The following is a 23,437-nucleotide window of genomic DNA, read 5'->3' as shown; positions in this document are numbered from 1 at the left end:
TTATCTCCTACTGTAAATATTGCTTTCCTTTCTCCCTAAGGACAGCTATTTTATCAGAGGTGTGGAGAACTATTTACGTATGCTTCTGAAAGACAGTTATTAGGGCCAACATCTAAATTCATATTCCTTTTCTTGTCAGAAAAAAAGAAAGTGGATATTTCTAGTATTTGGTTGGGTAACTCAAGGATCTCTGGATGGCAAAACATTTGGTAGTACCCCCATGTAGCTGCACCTGTGTAGGTGTGAGCATGTAAGAAGAGAATTAGAAGGGCTTATGTGTATGCAAGTTTGGGGTGCTTATAAATGGTGTGCATGTGTGAAGTCAGTCTTGAGTGTTATTCTTTGCTCTCTGCCTTTTTTAAAAAAACTAGACAGGGTATATTGTTCTTCATAGCTTATGGCAGCTTAGCTAGCCCATTAGCTTCCAGAAAGTCTCTTGTCTTTACCCCATTTCAATGTAGGAGGTCTGGAATTACAGATGTGTACTCCCAAGCCAATCTTCTATGGACTTTGGGGATCTAAACTCAAGGCCTCATGTTCATGTGTAAAATGATTTACCCACTGAGCCATCTCCTGGCTTTCTGTTGAACTTTCAGACCCAGTGAGTTTCCTAGGATCTACTTGCTTGACAGGAATCAGTGATGAGCAATGGGCTGTATTTTTATTGAGTTAAATTGGTCCCTCTAGATTGTATCATAGCTCAATGGTTTGACCTTTGAGCCTTGGCAAGTGATCATTAATATTGATGTAAAGTGCTATATTTAGAAGACAAAATCCCATATCCCTTTAAAGACTTTTACTGTAAGCCAAGGAATTCCATTATTTTATTTTTGTTTTATTAATTATGTGTTGAATTAAACTACTTTTTAAATACCATGCCTGTGGAAGTCTTAGTATCAGCAGGCCAGGGAAGGTAGAATGCAAGTCTTTCTACACAAAGATGATGTAAGCTCATTGTAGCATTACTCCACAAACCACACAGACATCTTGGCATCCTTTTTGTAAGATTGTCACAAGCATGTCAGTAAACATGGGGATAAGATGTGATTAGATAATGGTAAAATAACTATAAAAGATTAAATGGAAACCTCACACCTATTAAACTGGTTTTACCCTAGGGCTAGAAACACTCAAGCTAATGGGGGTGGGGTAACAGTAATGGTTAACAGAAGAAGTGTGTGTTGCCATTCCAGCCCCAGAGACTCTGTCTTTTCATTATGTTCCTTAAAAGGCCCTTCTTGTTCTAGTCCCCAACCTCATTCTTCCCCTCTTGATCGTCTGGGAAGGTATGATGTCACTTTTATCCTGGATTTAGGTCTCTGTTCCCAAAGAACAAAGAATATGCCATTGTCATTTCCTAGGACTGTCCTGTTAAAGTGAGGCCAGCTGCTGCATTTGGGTTACTTTCTCCTGGTATGCTAACTTCTCAATAAAAGATATTTAGAGAGGGAAAGTCAACTCATAGCAGGAAATTTGTCTTTGACAGAATTACTCTACTATCCAGAAAGAGGGAATAGGAGAATTCAGGACCAAAAGCCTCCTGGGGCTTCAAGTCAAACCTTTGTAGAGAACTCTGACATCTCCACTCCAGAAGATAAGCAACATATTAAATGAAAACGTCAGAAATGCACTTTTTAATTCATAGGTTCATTTCCTTATCAGTCATGTGAGGAAGCTTCAGCAGCCTCAGTTTGCCATGGAAGTGGTCAGTCTTAGGATGAGCAGCTCAACAGAGCTGGCTTTGTTTTCCTGTAGGTACTCATTACTCATGTGATTCATGTGACTTGTGCTTGGATCAGCTATTTTCCCAACATTATGAAATGTTGTCGGCATACTTTTAACAGTCAATAATGGAAGTTCAACTCTATCATGTTCCAAAAAATGAGATATAAAGATCATCTGCATAAGGTGATAGGTTGTTAGTTAAGACTGAGGAGAAAAACCTTTATTTTATTGAATATATACATATAACAAATAAATTCTGCTATCTAAATGTCACACTGTATCAACTGAATCTGTTCATTCTGAGTCAATTTGCTGAGTAGGACTGTCAACTAAAGGAAACTTTCACCCCTATAGTTTCAAGGTTGCTTTACATTTTTTAATAATAAGCTAACATGCTTAACAAACAGATTTATTTATTTTTTATGTGCATGTATACATGCACGTGTGCATGCAGAGGCCAGAAGAGGTGTCAGTAAGATTCCCCAGAGCTGCAGCTACAAGAGGCTGATAGCTGCTCAGTGTGGGTGCTGGCATCCAAACTGCTCCTCAGCAGTCTTCAACTGCTGAGCATCTCTCCAGCTCTAACGTCTTTTTTACAGGACTTTTAAGGTTGTTGTTTTTGTTAGCCACTGTATTAGTTACTTCTCTCATTTCCATTATTAAACACCCTTCAGAAGCAACTTAAGAGAAGAGGGGTTTTCTTGGCTCACAATTGTAGAGGGATAGCAGTCCATCATATAGGGAAGGTATGCCAGCAGAAGTGTGGACAGTGTGACAGTCTGGTCACACTGTGTGCACAGTCAGGACATGAGAGAAAGGAACACTTGTTGCTCATTTTTATTCCATCAGGGACCAGGTCCATGGATTGCGTCACCAACATCTTGTTCAACTCTTCCTATGTCAGTACAAACTTTGTAGAAACATCTTCATAGATGTACCAGAGATGTCTTTCCTACATGATTCTAAGTCCAGTCAACTTGACAATGATAATTGTCACAGTCAGTAAATCAGACAGCTTGAAAATTATCCCTCCCCAAACAGCTGTGAACACACACACACACACACACACTCACACACACACACACACACACACACACACACCTTAAAGGCAAACATATTTATTTTGGGAGATATACACACTGGTTTGAGTAGCAGTGTTCATAATGCCATGTACAGTCATAGTTTGCTAAAATGTTGAAAACTAAAAATTTCAGAATATAAACCAACAGCTATCTTATAGTGGATCCATACATTTTGGTACTAGTCATATAGTGATATTCACGGCATTCAACTGACAAATTGCCTATGAACTGCAGAAGATCTGTTGAATTAACAAATGTAGAGTTAGTATTTAAAGGAAAATCTAGTAGTTAATTTCAAATATTCACCAGAAGTTGACTCTGGATTTCACAGCAAAGGTGACACATACTAAGGTACTAACTCAAGTAGAGAACACGTTGTGAAGGATGCATTCTTTCGGTGTCTCTAATGGACATCTACAAATTTGGATACTTGAAATGATGAAATAGGTTGCCTAGCCTGATGATTCTCATCCTGAGGATCAAAGCCTTCTTTAGAATTTTGTTTTTAAGATGACTAATGATGAGTTCAGGGAAGCTTTTGAAGTTAGAATTTGATATTTCTGTGTATCAATAATAATAGTAACAAAGGTAACATGCTTTATAAAGTGAAAACCTCATTTGAACAGTTTATTTTATTACTTTAGTCTACTTTGAACTGTCAAATTCACTGGCCCCACAAAATAAACTTTGGCAATATACAGAGTTAGTGTAGTTTGCCTACATTTTAACAATGCCCATACCATGATTATAAATGGTTAACACCGATCCCTATCGTTCTCTGCTTTCCCACAACTGGCTTCCTGTGCAGTTAGGATGGAATTATTCACTCTTTTCTCTCTCTCTCTATTGAAGCCATATCAAAGATGCAACAACAGGAGGAATTTAGTGATCCCAGGCCAAGACATTTATAATAATGTGTCTCACAAATTAACATAAGATTAAGGAAACTTAATTTCAATTAATCGTCAGTCAAACTTGGAAATTCTAAATGATTCCTCGATTTTTCTTCTCACTTGATGTCCATACATCTAATTTCAGTGCATGAGAGCTGTGCAGTAAAAAGAAAGTACAGTATGAATATAGTATATTAAAATGGTGATCTGAGACATGCAGTTTTTTTCTCTCGCTAGTGAAGGATATAAAGAATGCAAGGTTCTTTGCTGCAAGGCTGGATATATTGAAGTGCTGTGAGTGCTCAGATGGGGAGAAGGGAAGGGTGTACAGCTTTCATCTCTCCACAGCAATTGGTTTGGGGGACAAAAGGCGGTGTTGTGGGACAAGCATGTCAGTGATTCAGGTTACAGTCTGGTCCAAAAGTGCTGTTCAGAAGCTTGCCCTCCCAGCCTGAGTTTCCCCTTGGGGACCTGCTCAGGGCTTTCATAGGCTCTGTTGATATAGAATCCATTTTTGCCATCATCTGCATAATCTGTTCTGTCCATGGGGGGCCAGGTAGAGTCTTCGGCCAGCTTTCTTTGCAAGATCCTGTACTGACTTTTTGAGTAGAATCCAAATTCTTTCTTTATAAACAGCCAGAGCTCTCTGTTTTGAAGGATGGCATCCTAAAAAATCGGAGGAGGGGTGACAATGAAACCATAGTGCTTACCCAAGTGAGTCCCTCACAGCTAGCAGTACTGGAAGCCAGGGACCCTGGGCCTCCTCCCTGCCGAGCTCAGTGCTGCTGCTGCCACTGTTTCCCCTAGGAGCTGAGACGTTTCCTAGTACAGAAACCCCCTGAACACTAGACTTGCCTTTCTGCAGATTTCCTGGTGAAGTCCTGGATGGGGATTCAGTTACAGTTCTTTCACTAGGGGACTCAAAGTAACAATAGCACACCACATATCCAGAAAGTAAAGCCGAAGAAAGAAGAGATGAGGGGAAAGGAAAGGGAAGGGGAGGAAAAACAAAGAAACTAAAAACTGAGTTCCACCACCTGTCACAAAAGTGTCAGATTTTGTTGGCTGGATGAATTAGTCTGTAGCAATCAAACATTTTTAAAAATTTTTATGCATATGTGTGGTGAGGTTGGGGAATGTGTATGTGCCTACAAGAGTCTGCCAAGGCCAGAAGGTGTCAGGTGACCTGCAGCTGGGATTATCTGGGTGGTAAACTGTCTTGAGGGTGCTGGGAACCAAAGCCAGGTCCTCTGCAAGAGCAGCAAGCACTCATGACCACCATGTCTCTCTAATCCCTCAGAATTGCTTTGTTTCCCATCTTTTTGAGTTCCCTTTTATTCATATGTGATTCTTACAAATAATAGAATCCACCCAATTTTGCATTTTTCTTTCCTTTGTTTATGCTAGATTTTCTGTCATATGTAACTTGTGTGTGAGTATATCTCTTAAGATATTTTATTGTGGTTAAAGCTGTAGTCGTCTTATTATCTTTAAAGACTCCAGCATGTCTTCAAATTGGGGCATAAGCATTTAGACACACCATTAGAATCATTTTGCTGTCGGAGATAACACTATCATGAATCTCTTCATACAAGTTAGGATTAAAAACTTTTCTGTCTCATTTAAAAATTTGATGCACACACACACACACACATGCACACACATACACCCATGCTTAATTTGGTTGGTCTTTTTCCTTAAATGACTTGCTTATAATTCAAGAGTCATCTCTTTTTTAACTCCTTTGAAGACACACCACAGCCTTTTGCTGTGTGGACGAGTCAGTCATTCAGTGGCCCTGAGGAGAAGAGGACCACTCATGAGAAGGACTCCAGGGGTCCAGGTGATGACAATGAATTCGGGCTTCCTTTGTCTCTCAATTAGAGGGGCCCTCCTGAAGATGCTGCTTCCCTCTGTCCAAAGGTCTCCTCACATTTAAGAGCCTCAGGGTCATCTAGGTATTACTTCTAGATGATTGAAAATAGTGGGGAGTAAATACAGTGCCTCTTGCGAAAAGTACTGGAACTGAATTAATATTTTACTTTCTATGGAGAAAGATACCAGGAATATTTCTCAGCAGCCTTTCAAGAATTTTAAACCATACTCAAAAGAATTCCTACCAACAAGACCATGCCCAGTCTTCAAAATACCCTTACCAATCCTCTTTTGGGGACTATAGAAGTTGCTGTAAACAGTGTATGTCGGTTGAGAGTGAGACTCTGAATTTATATACCTACCTTAAAAAATCATAGGAGCCATATACTTTACCTCCACAAAGAAGGCCACGCAGAACTGGACAAAGGCTGCCACCAGAATCGAAACTCTCCATGATGTGATGGTTGGGATAAACTGTTGGGAAAAAACAAAACAAAACAAAACAAAAACCAGCCACCATTATATAGTATATGTTTCACATTTTTAGAAAGTATACCATGCATCTTGTTATTTAGAATTTCTGGATTTGTAATAACCCTGAATTTGGAAGGTAGGCGCTGTTTCCTCTACTTCACAGATAAGAAAACTGAAGGCTGCCACACCTTGCCCAAGGACTTATTCAAAGCCAGAATCTAAACTAGAATAGATTCCTACAGGCCTGTGCTTCCTCCCTAGCCTGATGATGCCTGTCAGCCATGACCATAAGACACCTTGGGCAGTGAAGTAGGTAACACCTCGGAGCTCAAGTGGCCCTCTTCATTTATGCTTTAAGACTCCGGGGAGAGAATGTAAAACTAAATCATTCTTCTACAATTCTCACTGCTTTCTGTGCTCCCAAAGCAAAAGCTGACTTGGAATTCATTGCTTTTTTTCCCCCTCCAGTAAAACTGACTTGGTTAAGGTTGCTCTGACTGAGTATGATGTTTTGAGCAAATGTTACTAGTCCCAAGCCTTGCAGCTTCATGAAAATCTAACAAGCAATACAAATACTACAGGATCACAGACTCACCAGGAAATATCTCTGTTTATTAGATATGAGAGCCACACCTACAGTGGACAGGGACCTATGCAGTTCAGTTTCTGATGCACAGAAAGTTAGGTTGAATGTGTGGGAATCTGAGGTCTAAAATCACAGAATCCTCCACCCCAGAGTATCTAATTGAGTGATTCTCAACGAGTGGGTAAAGACCCCCTTGAGGTGGCATATCAGATTTTTACATAATGATTCACAACAGTAGCAAAATTACATTTCTGAAATAGCACAAAAATAATTTTGTGTTTGGGGGGTTCAGCACAACATGAGGAACGGTATTAAAGGGTCTCAGCATTAGGAAGGTTAAGAACAGCTAGTCTTGTTGTTGGTTGTGCTATTGGGGACCCAACACCCAGTTACCAAGTAAGAGTGAAAGTAAGATACAGAAATAAGAAAAGCAAAAATCCCAGAGGCAAAAGGATAATTTAAGTTAAGAAAAGCTGGCTAGAAACAAGTCAAGCTAAGGCCTGGCATTCATAAGTAATAAGTCTTCCTGTGTGTTATTTATTTGGGTGCTGGGCAGTGGGTACCCTCAAGAGAGCCCAAAGAGCAAAGGAAAAAAAACAAACAAAAACATGGTCTATCCAGTGACTTCAAATTCTCATCCAAATCATGGGATGGACTGTTTCATGGCAATACTTGGTCATTTGTTTCCCCAAGCAGAAACAGCCACTACCTGGGCTTTGAGGCACCGCACATTAGGTGGAAGGCTTTGGACAAGTGAGTCATACTCTGGCCCACTCAGATCTCATCGCTGCTTCCACCATAATGGGGAAGGCTCTTCTCCATCCCTGGCTTGGGGATAGATCTTCTTGGCTTGGAATTTTCACTTCAGTAATTTGGAATTGTTCACAGCAGACAGCCTTCACTTCTGAATTACTCAGAGAAACATCTTACTTAACTTCTGTTCCCAAACCAAGCACACCCTGAAGCTCTGTAACTCACGGGCTATGGATAGATCCCATGAGTTTTCATTCCCTAACCGTCTCTCCATCGCCTTGCTTCCCTGACCTTGTTTAATGAATCTGTTTGAAATGTCCTTGCAAGGAACCCTCAGCATCGCCCTGTTACTTTGGCAGAAAGTACGAAGCTGGTTGGCTGCCTTGGATGGTGCCCACCTCCCTTGGTTCCCCCTGTTCTCCATGCTCCACAGCACAACACCTGCCTGTTTCACAAGACTTTTCTACCCGTTCTATAATGCAAGCCTTGCTTTGATTTTCATCTCTGCCACCCCATACTCTTTCCATTTCTGGAATCACAGTTGTTCTTGGAAAACCAAAAGAGCCTCAGTTCTTTCTCCCGGTACTGAGGCAGCTCTGCCCCTCAGAAACAGCCTGCCCCAGCAAGATCTAGCCTGCGTGTCTGGGTCCTCACCAGCCAGTGTTTCTTCCACGAGGCCTTCATGGCTGACACAGCAACAGTGAGAATTCCTTCCACATTCTCCCTACTTTTATTTTCCCTTCAAGAACTGGTGGTCATGTTACATCTCAGCAAAAAATGCTAGTCTTAAAAACAAAACTATGGACTAATAGCTTATACAGGTCTCCCACAAGACTGGATCCAAGAATACTTATAATAACTTCCCAATGAGGTTAATTTCAAACTAGTGTGTTCTAGATCTCAAATGATGGACACTTAGGTACCACTCTACAGTCAATCCCTGGTATAATAAGCTTTCCCAACTCTTTTCTTTTATAATTACATTTAAAGGATATTCTTATGTTTTAAACAGTTAAGCATGGAGAATTAATTATTGTATTGGTGCATTAATTTCATGTATAGGTAAAATATAGCAAGACAAAGTTTTTAAACAAGATAGTTAAGGTATTTATTTTGTATTTATTTAGTGTGCAGGCATGTGTGTATGTGTGTGTGTGCATGCATGTATGTAAGGGGGTATACATGCACATGAAGATGTTACATGTCAACTTATGGGAGTTTATCATCTCCTTCTACCATGTGGGTCCCGGGAAATGAATTCTCTGGTCATCAGGCTTGGTAGAAGACACATTTATTCACTGTGTCATCTCTCTGGTCCCAGACAATGTTTTAGGCATGAACACTATAAACATGTTGAAATGATGACACTATTAATACGAAAATATATGTGAAATACAGAAATACTTTCTCTTCTAAAACTTAACAGTTCCAAGTGTTTAGTGGGTCAGATAGAATAATAGCTGAGTCAGAAACTACAATGTATGGACAGCTTTGGCACATCTGAGTCACAGCAGATGTATAATGTACAACACTTACCTCCATTCCTTGGTATATATCTTGAAAATCAGAGAACAGAATGAAAATGGTGAGAACCGCAGCAGATGTCAGCAGAAGTGAGAATAAGTCTGTAGAAACACCAAATATTTTCAGGTGCTAAGAGAATGCCTCATATAACTTGGCACATGTTAGCAATTAGTTCATATTGGGCAAACGCTAGATGCATCTTAAGATGTTTTGATACATCATCATATGTTTTAAAATATGTTCTAATGTTTGTAAGATAAAGGTGTTATATTAAACATCTCTCCTCATAGAGATGGAATCAAACATGTTGTAGAAACCTCCATGAAGGAATCATCTCTACTGAGGGTCCCCTGGGTGGAAACACCCTGCCATGACTAGACCATCTGAATGGTTGCAGAGAAGCCCTGCTCATACTCACACCACCTAGTGAGGCACACATGTAGGATGCACCCAGTCCTGGCAGCATCTCATCCTGCAGTTGTAGGAGAATGAGGTACAAGAATCGGCCACTGACACTCAGGGCTTTCCAGTGACAGGCCCACCAGCTTTTCTAAAACCCTCTGCCCACTCACGTGCTGTTCCCTACCAAGAGGTCATTAAGTGCCCTGTGTAGACAATATTCCTTCTGCCATGGTACATTCTGTTTTCCTCTACTTAATGAGCCCAATTCAAGTACCGCATATCTTGCAACTTCCTAATCCTCCCTGATGAAGTTTATTGCATATTACACATGGCATTCTGATTCGTATGATCTCTACTGATATGTCAAACCAGACTGCTGCCACTCGGAAATGACTGCATCTGGGGCTTTGGGACTCTGACTTTGGAAAGGTTACTTGGAAATACATATGCAAAGCTTCTGGGCTTCGCTCTTCCTGTACCCACAACTGCTTGGCCTCTAGAACATAAACATCCAAGTGTATTATGTCAAAATCCCTGTTCTTCCCACCAAAAGCCCACCTGCTCCTGTGCCTTCCCAAAGAACTCTGCAAACAGAGCCTTGGCAATGGTTTTGATATCACCTCAGGCCCCAAGCACTAGAATCCACTCAGTGTTACCAAGATATAGATGATTCTTAGATTCTCCTAAGGTGTTTTTTAAAAAAGCCAAACACCACCACCTAGGTTTTCTATATCTGGACCAACTAGAAACCTGAGATAAATCCACAGAAACTGTGTCTGAAAGACACCAGGATTGGTTTCACCTTTAAGCACCTGTATCCACCCTTAGCATTCCTCACCCACTCTCAGGAGAATGACCACACTTGCTTAGAAAGAGGGTGAGGCAGAAGGAGAGAGGGAGGGAGAGGGAGAGTGGGAGGAAGAGAGAGAGTGAGAGGGAGGGAGAAAGAGAGAGGGAGAGAGGAGGAGAGAGGGAGGGGGAGAGAGGGAGAGGGAGAGGGAGAGGGAGAGAGGTGGGGGGACAGAGAGAGAGAGAGAAAGGAAGGAGAGGACTGTTCCCAAATAGAGCAATGTGCCCATGATGGTGATACAAAGATCACTTTCTGCATTTGTTCCACTGTGGAGTTTCCAGGACCCAGAAACTGGAAAAGGAAGGTGACATCAGCTGTTAGTCCTGCTAAAGGCCCGATTTTTATTAGCAACTGGCTGCATCTTGCACATTCAATGTGTCCTCGGGCTAGTGATCTGCAAAGCAGGCCCTCTCCCTTACTTCATCTTTGGTTAAAAAAATGCAATGAAGAAATGAAGTGAGTGTCTGCCCTCCGTGGTTAGCTGCTGTGGATAAAGAATGGGGTCCTATGGAGGCAAGCAATTTAAAAAGCACATACTGCACAAACTACTGTCAACTTGTCTTCAAATAAAGGAAGGGTTGGTAATACTCATACTTGTTTACAACTATTTTTCTGTATCTTGTCATCATAAAGTTGAGCTCTCAAACACTGGTTAGAAAAGCAAGATTTTTGTTATTTCAGGATGAAGTCACTTGTATAATCCATCATCTTAGTACCTCTGAAGACTTCTGAATTCTAACTCAGAGGTTTACAGTCTGTAATATTATGTATTGGGGCAGGAGAGACAGTTCAAGGTTTAAAGCATATACTGCTCTTGCAAAGGGCCTAAGCCCTGTCCCCAGCACCAACATAGGTTGGCTCACTAGTACCTGTAAATCCAGCTCCCAGATATCCAAAGCCCTCTCCTGGACACCACGGGCACCTTCACTCATATGTGCACAGACCTTACCATATGCATGTACACATACTTTTTTAAAAATATTAAAGCTTATGTGTATTAGAATATTTGATTTTAAAACCTTTCCCAGAATTATCACTTACACCAGTGATGTGTCTCAGCAGCTAAATACACCTGTCACTCACTTTTCTGGCTAATTTTATGTGAACTTGACACAAGCTAGCATCCTCTGAAAGGAAGAAAAAGCAGTTGAGAAAATGCCTACATAAGATCTGGCTGTAGGGCATTTTCTTCATTAGTAATTGATGTGGGAGGGCCAAGCCCATGATGGGTGGTGCCATCCCTGAGGTAGTGGTCCTGGGCTTTATAAGAGAGCAGGCTGAGCAAGCCATGTGGAGCTAGCCAGGAAGCAGCACCTCTCCATGGTTTCTGCATCAGCTTCTGCTGGGTTTGAGTTCTTGTCCTGACTTCCTTCAACGATGAACCGTGGTGTGAAAGTGTAAGCAAAGTAAACCCTATCTTCCTCAGCTTACTTTTGGTCATGACATTTCATCACAGCAGTGGTTCTCACTTTTCCTAACACTGTGACCCTTTACCACAGCTCTTCATGTTGTGGGGACCCCAATCATAAAATTATTTTTGTTGCTACTTAAATGTAATTATACTACGGTAGTGAATCATAAAGTAAATATCTGTGTTTTCTAATGTTCTTAGGTGACCCCTGTGAAAGGATTATTCACCAACAAAAGGGTTGCAACCCACAGGTTGTGAACCACTGCATTACAACACTAGAAACCCTAACCAGGACAGTCACCAAAGCTAATGACTTGAGTTTAATCCTTGGAATCCACTGGCTGCTTCCCACAGGCTGCTGTCCTCTGCCTCCACATACGCATTATAGCACACATGTGACACCACCAACTGGATAAAACTATTGTATCTATCATGAGGCATCAGTTTTACTTTAAGATCCAAGTCCCCATGTTGTAACTAATCTACTTCTAATTCAGTTCATGTGTGTGAAAGTCCCCCGTATTGTATTTTCTTCCTATTAAAGTATCAGGTAGTGAGAGTATTCTACTCATGAAATACATTTACCTTGGAAATAAGGGCTATAAGAAATAACTTCAAAATACAAATCAGAGTCTTCATTTGTTGCAACAAGAGTCAAGGGTACTTTCAACCACTGCTTCAAAATGGGGGGAAATAATGAGAAACTCATTGACAGGAAATATAAGACCAGAGGAAGACACCAGCATGATTTCAAATCCTTTGAGAAGCAGCTTGGTCAAACTTGTTCAGGAACAAAGACAATCTGAATAGTATAATTGAATGAAAGTACTTTAACAATAACTGCATATGTATAACCTGGAGCCAGGAGCTTATCAAATACAACACTGAAGCAATTCCTTCAGAGCAGGTGTCCGAGACTAAGCCATCTAATCACAACTATCAGAACAGACATTTGTGATGGGGTTGAATTGAAACAACCCACCCACCCCAGTTTACAAATAAGGAAACTTATTAAAGCCCATTATATCAAATTTATGAGCTATTAAAAGAAACAAGAGAAATAAAATTGAAAGCAAAATCTGACCCCCTCTCTGAACCAGTAAAATGCACTGTTCTGAAAAGTAACAATTAGATCAAGTTACTGGTAGGGAAAAATACAAAGAATGGAATCCAAACTAGCTTTAAATGCTTTCCTAGCCTTATACAGATGAAGAAACAAACATGGACCATGAAGTTAGTGGAAAGGTTACCCTTAAATGCCCTTCCCCTACAATGAGATTGATGACTACCTTAAATGCCATTCTAGAGTCTTTACCCAGGAGTTGATGGAAGCAGAAGCAGAGATTCACAGCTAAACACTGACCAGAACTCCTGGAATCCAGTTCTAGAGAAGGAGGAATGATGAGCGAAGGGGTCAAGACCATGCAGTGGAAACCTACAGAAACAGCTGACACAAGCAAGTGGGAGCTCATGGATCCCAGTCTGACAGCTGGGGAACCAGCATAGGACAGAACCAGGCCCCCTGAACGTGGGTATCAATTGGGAGGCCAGGGCAGTCTATGGGGCCTCTGGCAGTGGAACCAGTATTTATCCATAATGCATGGACTTTGGGAGCCATTTCCTATCGAGGGATAGTCTCTCAGCCTAGATACATGGGATTGGGCCTAGATCCTGCCCCAAATGATGTGATAGACTTTGATGATCCCCCATGGGAGGTCTCACGCTCCTGGGAGTGAATGGGGGGTGGAAAGGGGGGTAGGTTGGGGCACGGGATGATGGGAGGTAGAGGGAACTGAGACTGGTATGTAAAATAAGATCGTTTTTAATTTAAATAAAAAATTATAAAACAATTAAAAACAAATTCAAGGAAAAACAAACCTTAATTAATGAGAATATCAAAGTCAATACAGAATTTAGTCTGAGAGCTATTTTGTTATTAACCAGTAAAAAAATCCTTTAAGGCAAAAAGAAAAAGAAAAAGCAACACATTTGCTGTGATTTGAATCTGAAACATCCACCAAAAACTCTGGTATGGAGGGTGTGGTCTCCAGAGGGTATGGACTCCAGAGGGCATGGACTCCAGCGCAGCACAGAGGCCTCACTTCAAGGGGTGGGTAGATAGGGAAAGCCCTAACCTAATCATGAATTATCCCACTGATAGGCTCACAACTTAATGAGCTATTGTAAGTGGTAGAAATTGAGACAATGTGACAAAATTAGCAGGACAATATAGTGAAAGGTATACTTTGTCCCTGGTTCACCCCACCCCACCCCATCCTGGCCATTCCCTTCCTTGCCTCCCCCTTACCTTCATGCCCCTGATTGCCCATATTTTCTGTCTTTCCTGCATCCTGACCTACAGAAGATGAACAACTTCGTTTTGCCATGTATCCCTGTCATTATCTCTCCCACACTAAAATCCCAGACACAACAGAGCCAAGTAACCACAGACTAAAGTTTTTACCCAAAACTCAAACCAAACAAAAATGTAAAAAACAACCTTCTGAAAAATACAGCATGAAATGTGGTTCTTCAAGAAGCTCCAAAATTCAATTTAGTAAAAATTTAATCTACTACAGGTAAGTAGGCTATTCTCAAGAATATGATTTAGTAATAAAATTATTAATATAACACATCTGTAGCACTGGATAAGAAGATAGGAAATACAAAAAGCATATTCATCTTGGTAGATGATGGTAAGCTATCTGTTGGACTGTCTCCTAGACTGGATTTTAAAATTTCTCTTGATTAATGCAAACAGAGGTTTATTCTCTTTACATAATAGAAGCTTTCCACGACAATCTCACCAACAGCCAAAAATGTATTTATAAACAGTTTAAGTGAGAATTCCTACAAGTATTGTCACTAAGGTGTACATGTATCTGTTAGCCTTGATATTATCTAACATTGTTCTGAATTCTGGGTTTCATTCATTTGAAATATAGGTAGATGTTTAGTTGTTAAAAAATAAGAGGGGATGATTTTTTTTGCAATTACTCATCACTGTTTTTCTAAAACACTTAAGATTCAGGGTAACAGCCAAGGTCAGGAAGGATTCTGGATAGAAAGTAAAATGATACTATCATGCCACAATGACACTCAGTTATAAATACAACAGGGAGAAACCATCCATAATACAAACAGAGAAGCAAATAGGATTAGGTTCTTTAAATGTACAGTGCCTGTAGTGGAGAACACTGCAGATACTAAAGGATAAATAAAAGAAATGAGAATAGAGGTGGGTATGGCATGCTTTGATCTTGGTCCCAGCTGGTGGGCAGTACTTTGGAAAGCTGTGGGACCTTAGGGAGCTGGCACACCATTGGATGAAGTGGGTCATTCGGAGGAGGCCTTGAGACCCATGTATCTATGGCACAGGCCTGCTTGCTGTCACCTTTGCTTCCTGACTGTGAACACAGTATGGCCAGCCATCGCACACCCCTGTAAATGTGCCTTCCTAGCCATGACGGTCTGTATCCTCCCAAATGGTAAAACACACACTCGCGTCCTCCATTAGGATGTTTCTCGTCACATCCTTGGTCACAATAATAAGGAAATAACAAATGAATGTGGAATGCTCCTATATGGGAAGATTAAATTATATAAATCCATAAACTCTTCCCAAAGTGTCAAGATCCCAAGTGAGAAATTTTGAAGCTGGACACTTTATTTTACAATTCTTCTGGAAGAAAAAAACATGAAAGTGAGATACCATGAAAAATGAAGAGAGATGAGAGCTTACAACCCACATGCTGCTTACTAAATAAACCATGAAACTATCCTTGGTAAAGTGCCATTGTACATAGTACCAGTGAAATAGGAAAGACAGTGTGAAAGCAGACTAGCTCTACATAAATATGCAATATGGGAAGCTATTACAAAGGTATGGTATCTAATAAAAATTACCTATAATTGAACAATAATGTACATGAACATAGATATGATGAGGTTAGTATTATTCTCAGTGTGAGAATAAGTGAGTGAAAGGAATATTAGATATTCAATAGTACAAAAATCTGCTAGAAAAAAATTGATTAATTGGGCAAACTAACTTGACTCACATGGTAAACATACCACATTTCATTAAAAATTTAAAGAGTGTTAAAATATCTTTAAAATAAGTAAGTGTAATCTCTGTTTCGTAATTAGAAAAATCTTTCTGTGCATCTAGGCAATGAGAAAAGATAACTAACTACAAAGGAATAAACAGTTCACGCAGATAAACAAGAAAAGTAGCAGAACTCTAATGAGCAAATAGATTAAAATGTACATAGACAAGTCATAGATGACATGCCTAATAATACAGATCTATATTTCTCTTCACTGACAATAAAAATCCAAATTAAAACTAAATGAAATATCATGCTTTAAGAATTCTTATCAGACCAGAAAATTTTTGTTTTTAGTATAGTATTTTATCAGCAATATGTGTTTCAAAATGACTAAAAAGCAACAATGAAAATGGCTACAAATATCCTGGAAATCAATGTAAATCATAATTCAAAAATTGGTTTTCTTAAGGAAATTGAAATGATTTATAGGAGTTTTGTTTCACTTATTTTATTTTTTATTCTTTGTAACCCAAGATGCTCCAAATTCGCCATGTAGCCCAGAATCATCTAGAATTTGCACCCTCTTGCCTCTACTCCTAAATACTAAGATGACAGGCATGTGACACCATTCCTGGTTTTATGTGGTCTGGGGATTAAACTCAGGGTTTGGGGCAGGTGAGGCAAGGATTCTGGTAACTGAGCTATCTTCTCATGCATCAGGAGTTGTTTTGACCTGGAATTATTTATAACACAAACACAGCAGACAGATGTGTGGTAGACAGGACATCCATGCATCTGAATTTCCTGGGGTTCTGCTTGAACTGCCATAATTACTAACAATATCCACTTCCACTTTCAAAAGCGTGGAAGGACATACTCTTGTTTGTTTTCCTGCCTAGAGGACTTGATTGTCACTTCAAACACTTTGGGGATTTTGTTTTGAATTTGCCTTTTTTCTACTTAGGGAAATGTATTAGAAAAGTAAGACTTTTTAAAAATGTTATAAATTTGGGGACATTCCTGTGTGTTGCACTAGACAGTTTACATCAAATGTTTTAATTAATTATCACACAATGCTGAAGGTCATATAATACTCCCATTCTACACATGAGAAAAATGGAGGCATCAAGGACTTAATGCAACTGTCCCAGTTTTATGAAGCTACTAAGAGGTTTTTGAGTTCCTTAAAGGCCTTTTGACATATAAGCTGTGCGATGAATGATTCTTGATGACTCTTTTGACCATTTAATAACGACTGTTCATCCACAAACGAGCAGGTTTCTGCCCTTGGGCTCACCCATCTAAGGCCATTTTATCCAGTTATCATGCCAGAGAGAGGAGATATCTCATATGCTGTGACACTGTGATGCTGGGAAGGAAGTGGGAACAGAAAAAGACTCAGAACAGAACCTTAACTTTTTACACTCACAGTTTGTGTAGATGGGTTTCCGAAACGGCTTTCCCTTAGAAAACACGAATGCTGCTGAGATGCAGTTGAAGGTGATGATGGGCCACAGAGTGGTACTCTCATAACTTAGAACAGAAGCTGGAACCAGAGTTGCATTTCCAGTCCAGTTTTGCTCCAAACTCATATTGGTTGAGAAATTACTTTGTTTGGTCAGGAAGCATTCACTATGAAAGAATTGCCAGAGTTTGTGAAAAAATCCTGTACCTTGAAAAAATATATTAAATAACAAAGTAATTTAATGGCTATCAGGTGACTTCAGCTTTTAACCTGTTCCTGCCGGTGGCTAACAGGACATGTCTTGTTTATTTCTTACAATGACAAAGCAGATAACCTGTCTCGAGAGGTCTTGGGTGACAATTACTACAGAAATCCTGTCAAATCAAATAGTAAATGTACCATGTGGGAAAAGTGTATATTTATGTATCTGTGTTTGTGTGCATGTGTGTGATTGTGTGTGTGTGTATTCCCTTTCATTTATTGATGTGATCCTCCTGATTTGCATCCTGAGATGTGTCCCTACTCCTCTCTCCTTGGTAGCTAATGGGTCATAGTAAAGACCAAACATAGTCCTTCTGACTGTAAGCTACCTCGAACTCAAGTAAGCTCAGATTTCTCAGCCTCACTTAAAAGATCTGCACATTCTGACTTCAACCTAACTTTCTGGTTTTAATATTTTGCAAGCCCCTACCAAGTATTCTTCTAACACAATGTGTGCTCTTCCTGAACTCCTACAAACTTTCTGAGTTGGATATACAGGTCCCATTAATTACAGCACTATTTATTCTTCAACCCTCATTACGTCTAACTCTGGATGAAAATTAGTGCTAGTTCCCTTCCCCATTCTTTCCCCTTGCTGCATTTAGCTCATTACTTTGGAATTAATTTGTTGAGTTTTTTAAATTTTCATCCATGTATTATTAGTTTCTTTTGCGTTTTTGTATTATTTAATTTACAACAAAATTTTTGGTATCTAATATATTGGGATCATACAATATTTATGCAGCAAAACATGTCTTTACGATTTAGGCTTTGTCAGTTCTGAATGACCTATTTACAAAGCTCTTCTTTTTTGTAATGATGAAACATAAAAATTAGTTTTAGTTGGCTTTCTTATTTAGAAATTTAGAACTTTTAAATTACTCTTCAACTGCTTATAACTTATTTTTCAAATGTGAATTCAAATACAAGACTTCTTCTACTCCTTCCTTCCTTCCTTCCTTTTTCCTTCCTTCTTTCTTCCCCTCCTCTCTCCCTCATTCCCTCCCTTCCTTCTTTTCTTCCTCCCTCCCTCCTTCCCTCACTCTCTCCCTCTTTCCCTACCTTACTTCTTTCTTTCTTTCCTACCTCCTCCTCCTTTGAAATAGTGACTGGTTAGTTTTATGTCAACTTGACACAAGCTAGAGTCCTTTGGAAAGAGGGACTTGCAATTTAGAGCATGATTCTATGGAGTTGACTTCTAGACAAGCCTGTGGTGCATTTTCTTGATTGGAGATTGATGTGAGAGGGCCCAGCTCATTGTAGGTAATGCCATTCTTGAGCAGATGGTCCTGGATGGTGTAAGAAAGCAGGTTGAGCCAGCCACGAGGAGCCAGCCAGTAATCAGCACCCCCCATAGTTTCTGCTTCAATTCTTGCCTCAAGGTTTTGCCAGATTCCATCAGTTCCTGCCCTGACTTCTCTAGCAATAGAGTGTGATCTTAGAGTTGTAAGCAGAAAATAAGCCCTCTTCTCCCCAAGTTTCTTTTGGTTATAGTACTATATAAAAACAATAGAAACCCTAACAAAATTAGAAAGTCTCTTGCTACATAGCTAAAGTTGGCGTTGACATCATGATCTTCCTGCCTGGACTTCTAAGTGCTGGGAATACAGGTAAGCATCACTATGCCCAGCCAGGTTGAATACTTAATATCTTAGGCTCTATAAGATCTATAAATGTGCTTTTGTATACAGTAGATGTTCAGTTTGCTAAGTAATGTAGGTCAAGAGCCAGTAGTGTTATTCTTGAGACGTGTGGATTGATAGGCTAGATGCCCTGGATTTCAGAGATTAACACCCAAATGTATATAATTCTGTCCAATCATGTTGTAGATGAGGAGGGTGAGAGCTGGTGTGGTGTGATTGAACCAGGGCCATCCTGATTTCCTGGCCATACCTCTTTGGTTCCATCCTGCTTCCTCCTATTTCCAATCACAGTTGCATTTCTCTGTGTGCATTTGCTCCAGATTAGGGGAACATTTGGTTCTGAAACTACATGGGACTGTGTATTCCAAGTCATACTTGAATTACTGACTTTGGAGCCTGAATGAAGATCTTACACATCCCTTGCTGGTTCTCTACTTATGTTTCTGTGCTCTGGGGTTCCAATGCCATCATGCTCACAGTGGAGCAAACATGTTTGAGTTCAGAAGGAGAATGCTATTTCCTCGGGAAAAAGAAAACTTCAATTTACATATTGCCTTGGTTGTTCCTGTACTACAGTAGTATCATTAATTAATTTCAACAAGACCATTCTCCTCTGAAAGCCTGAGATGTTCTTCCCTGGCTCTGTGTAGGGATTTTTTACCAAGTCTTGTTCTACATGAAATCCATGCCTCGAGGAACGGACATATTCAGTCATCAAGCTGTTAAATCACCTCATCAGCAATCACGGTGACAGATGTTTCCCTGCCCACTCCATGCGCTCACCCAGTATGCCACCCATTACATGTATTCTGTTCTGTCACATATGATTTGCAGTATGAAAAATATTTGTTTCAGAGTTTGTACTGGTACCAAGTTAGACAATGTCACTGCGCACTGCTTATGTCACTTTCAGAAAGGAAAACCCAAGGGAAGGAACTCACCTGTACTGATAGACCTCGCAGTACCAGGGCTGCTGCTTCACGGAAAGAAACGCGCACACCTGCACAATGAATGTGAAGCAGGAATTCAGGAAGACCGAGAGTAGCAGCTGAGGAGAAAGCAGTTGTCCGGCTGGTCTGTATGGAGCCAGCTTTGGGTAGGCATGATTTATGCTCACTGAAAGACAGGTATATGATTTCCCTTTACAATTTCATTTTTGAGGATAAAAGAGGTGGTATATATCATTGCAAGTCTCTGAGTAAGATTCAGCCTGAGAAAAAAACCAATATAAGGTTTATACCTATACCAGCCATTATGTCACTGTACAACCATTTCTACTAGTCTTGGCCTCCTCTATGCTTTGGTTTTAGTTTCAGAAGTAAAACATAATGGGCTGAAAGGGCCTGTAATTGATATATCTACCATATCACGCAATGTCCATATTTTTTATATGAACCCAGCAGTGATTATACATAAAACAAGATGAGCCATATCAACATCTCTCATGAAGGAGGAAAGCGGATAGTTGGAATGATGGATTAAGTAGTCATTCATCCTAACTAATTTCTGTACGGTAATTAAAAGAAAGCATCCACTCTGCTATTCAGTCAATAATATCCAAGCACTTCAATGTGCCAGGCACTATGATATATCTTAAGCTGTGCTTGCTTCCTTTCTGGATGCACAGGTCATGGGGAATTGCTACTGCACATTCCATTTGGTCTGGTGGAGGAAGTGGGTCATGAAAATCTTGTTTTCAGATAATGGTTCTAAAATATATTCTGTTTTCAACCCTAGACTTTGTCATTTAAAGACATACGTCACAGATGCTTCATGCTCTAACAAACTAATGAGCATGGAATGTGCTCTGCCTTCCAGGGCAGAGCAGGAGAGAGGCATGGGAGGGAGAGCTAACAATTCAGAACCTGTCATTTAGAGATTTACAAAAGTCAGGCTTTGATCCTTGTCTTCCGATTCATCACCATCCCCTTTCTCAGATTGTTTCTTTTTAATTTTAAGAAATAAGGGCACATGTGCTTCAGCTTATGTTCATGCATGTAGAGGTGAGGTAATAGGGAACTGATGTAAACTTTGGGGTAATAAAACTGTAAAGTAGATTTCTGTTCACTGTGTGATCTGGGATAATGATACAAACTCTCTGGTACCTCACTTTTCCATGTAAAGAAAGAGCATGGGGGTCAAGACTGGGCTTGTTTAACCCACAGAAACAGATAACCTGAACAAGGGGGAGCTCTTGAACCCCAGACTGATTGCTGGGAATCCAGCATGGGGCTGATTAAGACCCCCTGAATATGGGTGTCATTGAGGAGGCCTAGGCAATTTATGGGGCCTTGGGTAGTAGATCAGTACTTATCCCTGGCATACAAATGGACTTTGGGTGCCCATCCCACAATGAGAGATGCTCTCTCAGACTTGTCTCTTGGGGAAGGGCCTAGGCCCTTCCCTGGATGAAATGACAGACTATGGATACATCCCCCATGGAGGGCCTAACCCTCCCTGGGGAAAGGAGTGGGGATTGGGAAAGGGGGACTGGGGGGTTTGATGGGAGGGCATGGGAGGAGGGGAGGGACAGGGACCTGGAATTGATGTGTGAAGCAACCTTGTTTCTAATTTAAATTTAAAAATAAAAAATGTAAGAGTATGATGTAATGTTTAAGTGCTTCTCAAAGGCCCTTCCAACTAATTTATTCTAAAGCTCAATGACTACCTAAGGCATTACTGTTACATTTCAACCTGTTTTCTCAGCGGAATGTTGTGGAATATGCAGGGTCACTTATTCTGCCTTTCAAGTTCTACATCCAGTGGACACACAGAGACTGTGTTTATTACCACGGAATACGATAAGCACAAAGACACTAATTTAGAGTACAGTTTGAACCTATATCCATTTAGCAAAATACTGGTAGTGAGTTTATCCTGGGGCCTGTGAGTTCCTCAGTCATGAGTTCTTAGCCATATTTACAGTATCAGGTCCACATTTCTTCCCATGGAATGGTCCTTAATTATAAGCAGAAAGTGGTTAGTTACCTCGATAACATTTGTGCCACTACTGCACTCATGGACAAATCTTGCAATACCAGTCAATACTGCAGTTCACAAAGTTCACAGCTGACTAAGATCTGTTGATGACTTTTCTCTCAGCAGCCTACATATCATTTTACAGTACTAGGAAGGCTAGCTAGCAAGGAGGAAGCTTCTTTGTCCATATCAATTTGATTTCCCTATGTCCTATGTCCAAAATGTGTTGTGTCTTCAGCAACAGGATCTTACTCTCAAGTTGTAGTGGGAAACCAGAGCAAGAGCAATAGTTTATGTTGTTTGGGAATGTCTCTTTGGATACTACTAATGAAGAAATTGAGACTATCCCATACCCAACACTGTGCTTTTTATTTGGCAACCTATACTTCTAGGAATGCTGTCTCTTATGTAGGGTAACTCCAGTACTTCTATCTGAATTTACATACATGTATGTATATAATATAAATATATATGAAGCTTATAAACTAGTGGGTTTGCATATGGCTTTTTCAAACACCTTTAGTGTTAATTTTCTCTTCTCTTACCTCTTCCTCTATCCTAACCTCCCATTCAATCTATACCTTCCGTTTTCACTAGTCCTCATTAGAGAAATTTATTTGCCCAGTGGATGGTGGTTAACTCAGAAACTCACACGATTAAAGTGCAGAGAGAAAGTGGCATGTTCAACCATAGGTTTCAGGGAAATCACAGAAGAGGGTGGTTGAAATATTGTAAGAACCAGATGTCTTGGAGGACAAAACTGAAACAATGTCATTTGGACATGACAGGACTGCTGCATTCATGAATTTATAGCAGTTCTGTTATATAAATAATATATACTGACCCAAGATCAAGTAAGACAAATTATATCACAGAGAGGGGAGAAGCCATAAGCCCACACCTAATCAAGGAATTATTGAAAGTTTGCTATGGCTTCTGATGGAGAGTCAGTCCCACACCCACGACTACGTGGGAGGCACAAAGTGGACTTGATGGTATTTTTTTAAGAGGATGTGAGGTTGGGAGATAGAGGATGGGTCTGGAAGGAGTCAGGGATACAGAGAAAATATAATAAAAAGACATTGTATGAAACTATCAAAGAGTTAATAAAACACTGCTTTTTTTAAAAAAAAGAATATGATAGGCTTTTGTCTGTAGTTTCTAAGATACATTCTCTGAATTCTTGACATTTGCTAGATGGGAGCCCTGACAGTCTATGCTAAGATGACTGATCCAAGGGGTTGGGGAGATAACTCAGTAAGTAAATAATGCTTTTTGTTCTTGCAGAGGACCTAGGTTCAGTTCCCAACATGGTTCACAACTGTCTTTAGCTCCAGTTCCAGGGGATCTGGTTTTCTTCAGGCCTCTGTGGGTTCAAGGTACATATATGGAACATATACAGACAGAGAGACAAACACTCATACACATACAATAAATCTAAAAGTAGCTTTTAAAAGATTAT

General features: G+C 40.1%; 1 protein-coding gene across 2 annotated transcripts in view; it reads right to left on the bottom strand.

Moving 5' to 3' along the window:
- Positions 1 to 2,546: 2,546 nt before the first annotated feature.
- Atp13a5 (ATPase 13A5) overlaps positions 2,547 to 23,437 on the bottom strand; it is a 130,545-nt gene continuing 109,654 nt past the window's right edge. For both annotated transcript variants that reach the window (XM_005071584.4, XM_013114603.2), the window contains exons 26-30: positions 19,938 to 20,112; positions 17,057 to 17,259; positions 8,925 to 9,013; positions 5,969 to 6,049; positions 2,547 to 4,366 (exon numbers count right to left, since the gene is read on the bottom strand). In XM_005071584.4, coding sequence (XP_005071641.1) covers positions 4,106 to 4,366; positions 5,969 to 6,049; positions 8,925 to 9,013; positions 17,057 to 17,259; positions 19,938 to 20,112 — 809 coding nt within the window. In that variant the 3' untranslated portion in view covers positions 2,547 to 4,105. The remainder of the gene's footprint in view (positions 4,367 to 5,968; positions 6,050 to 8,924; positions 9,014 to 17,056; positions 17,260 to 19,937; positions 20,113 to 23,437) is intronic.

The sequence above is a fragment of the Mesocricetus auratus genome, unplaced genomic scaffold (assembly GCF_017639785.1).
Source record: "Mesocricetus auratus isolate SY011 unplaced genomic scaffold, BCM_Maur_2.0 Super-Scaffold_100008, whole genome shotgun sequence".
NCBI lineage: Eukaryota > Metazoa > Chordata > Mammalia > Rodentia > Cricetidae > Mesocricetus > Mesocricetus auratus.
This window is presented reverse-complemented; position numbering and strand designations above follow the sequence as displayed.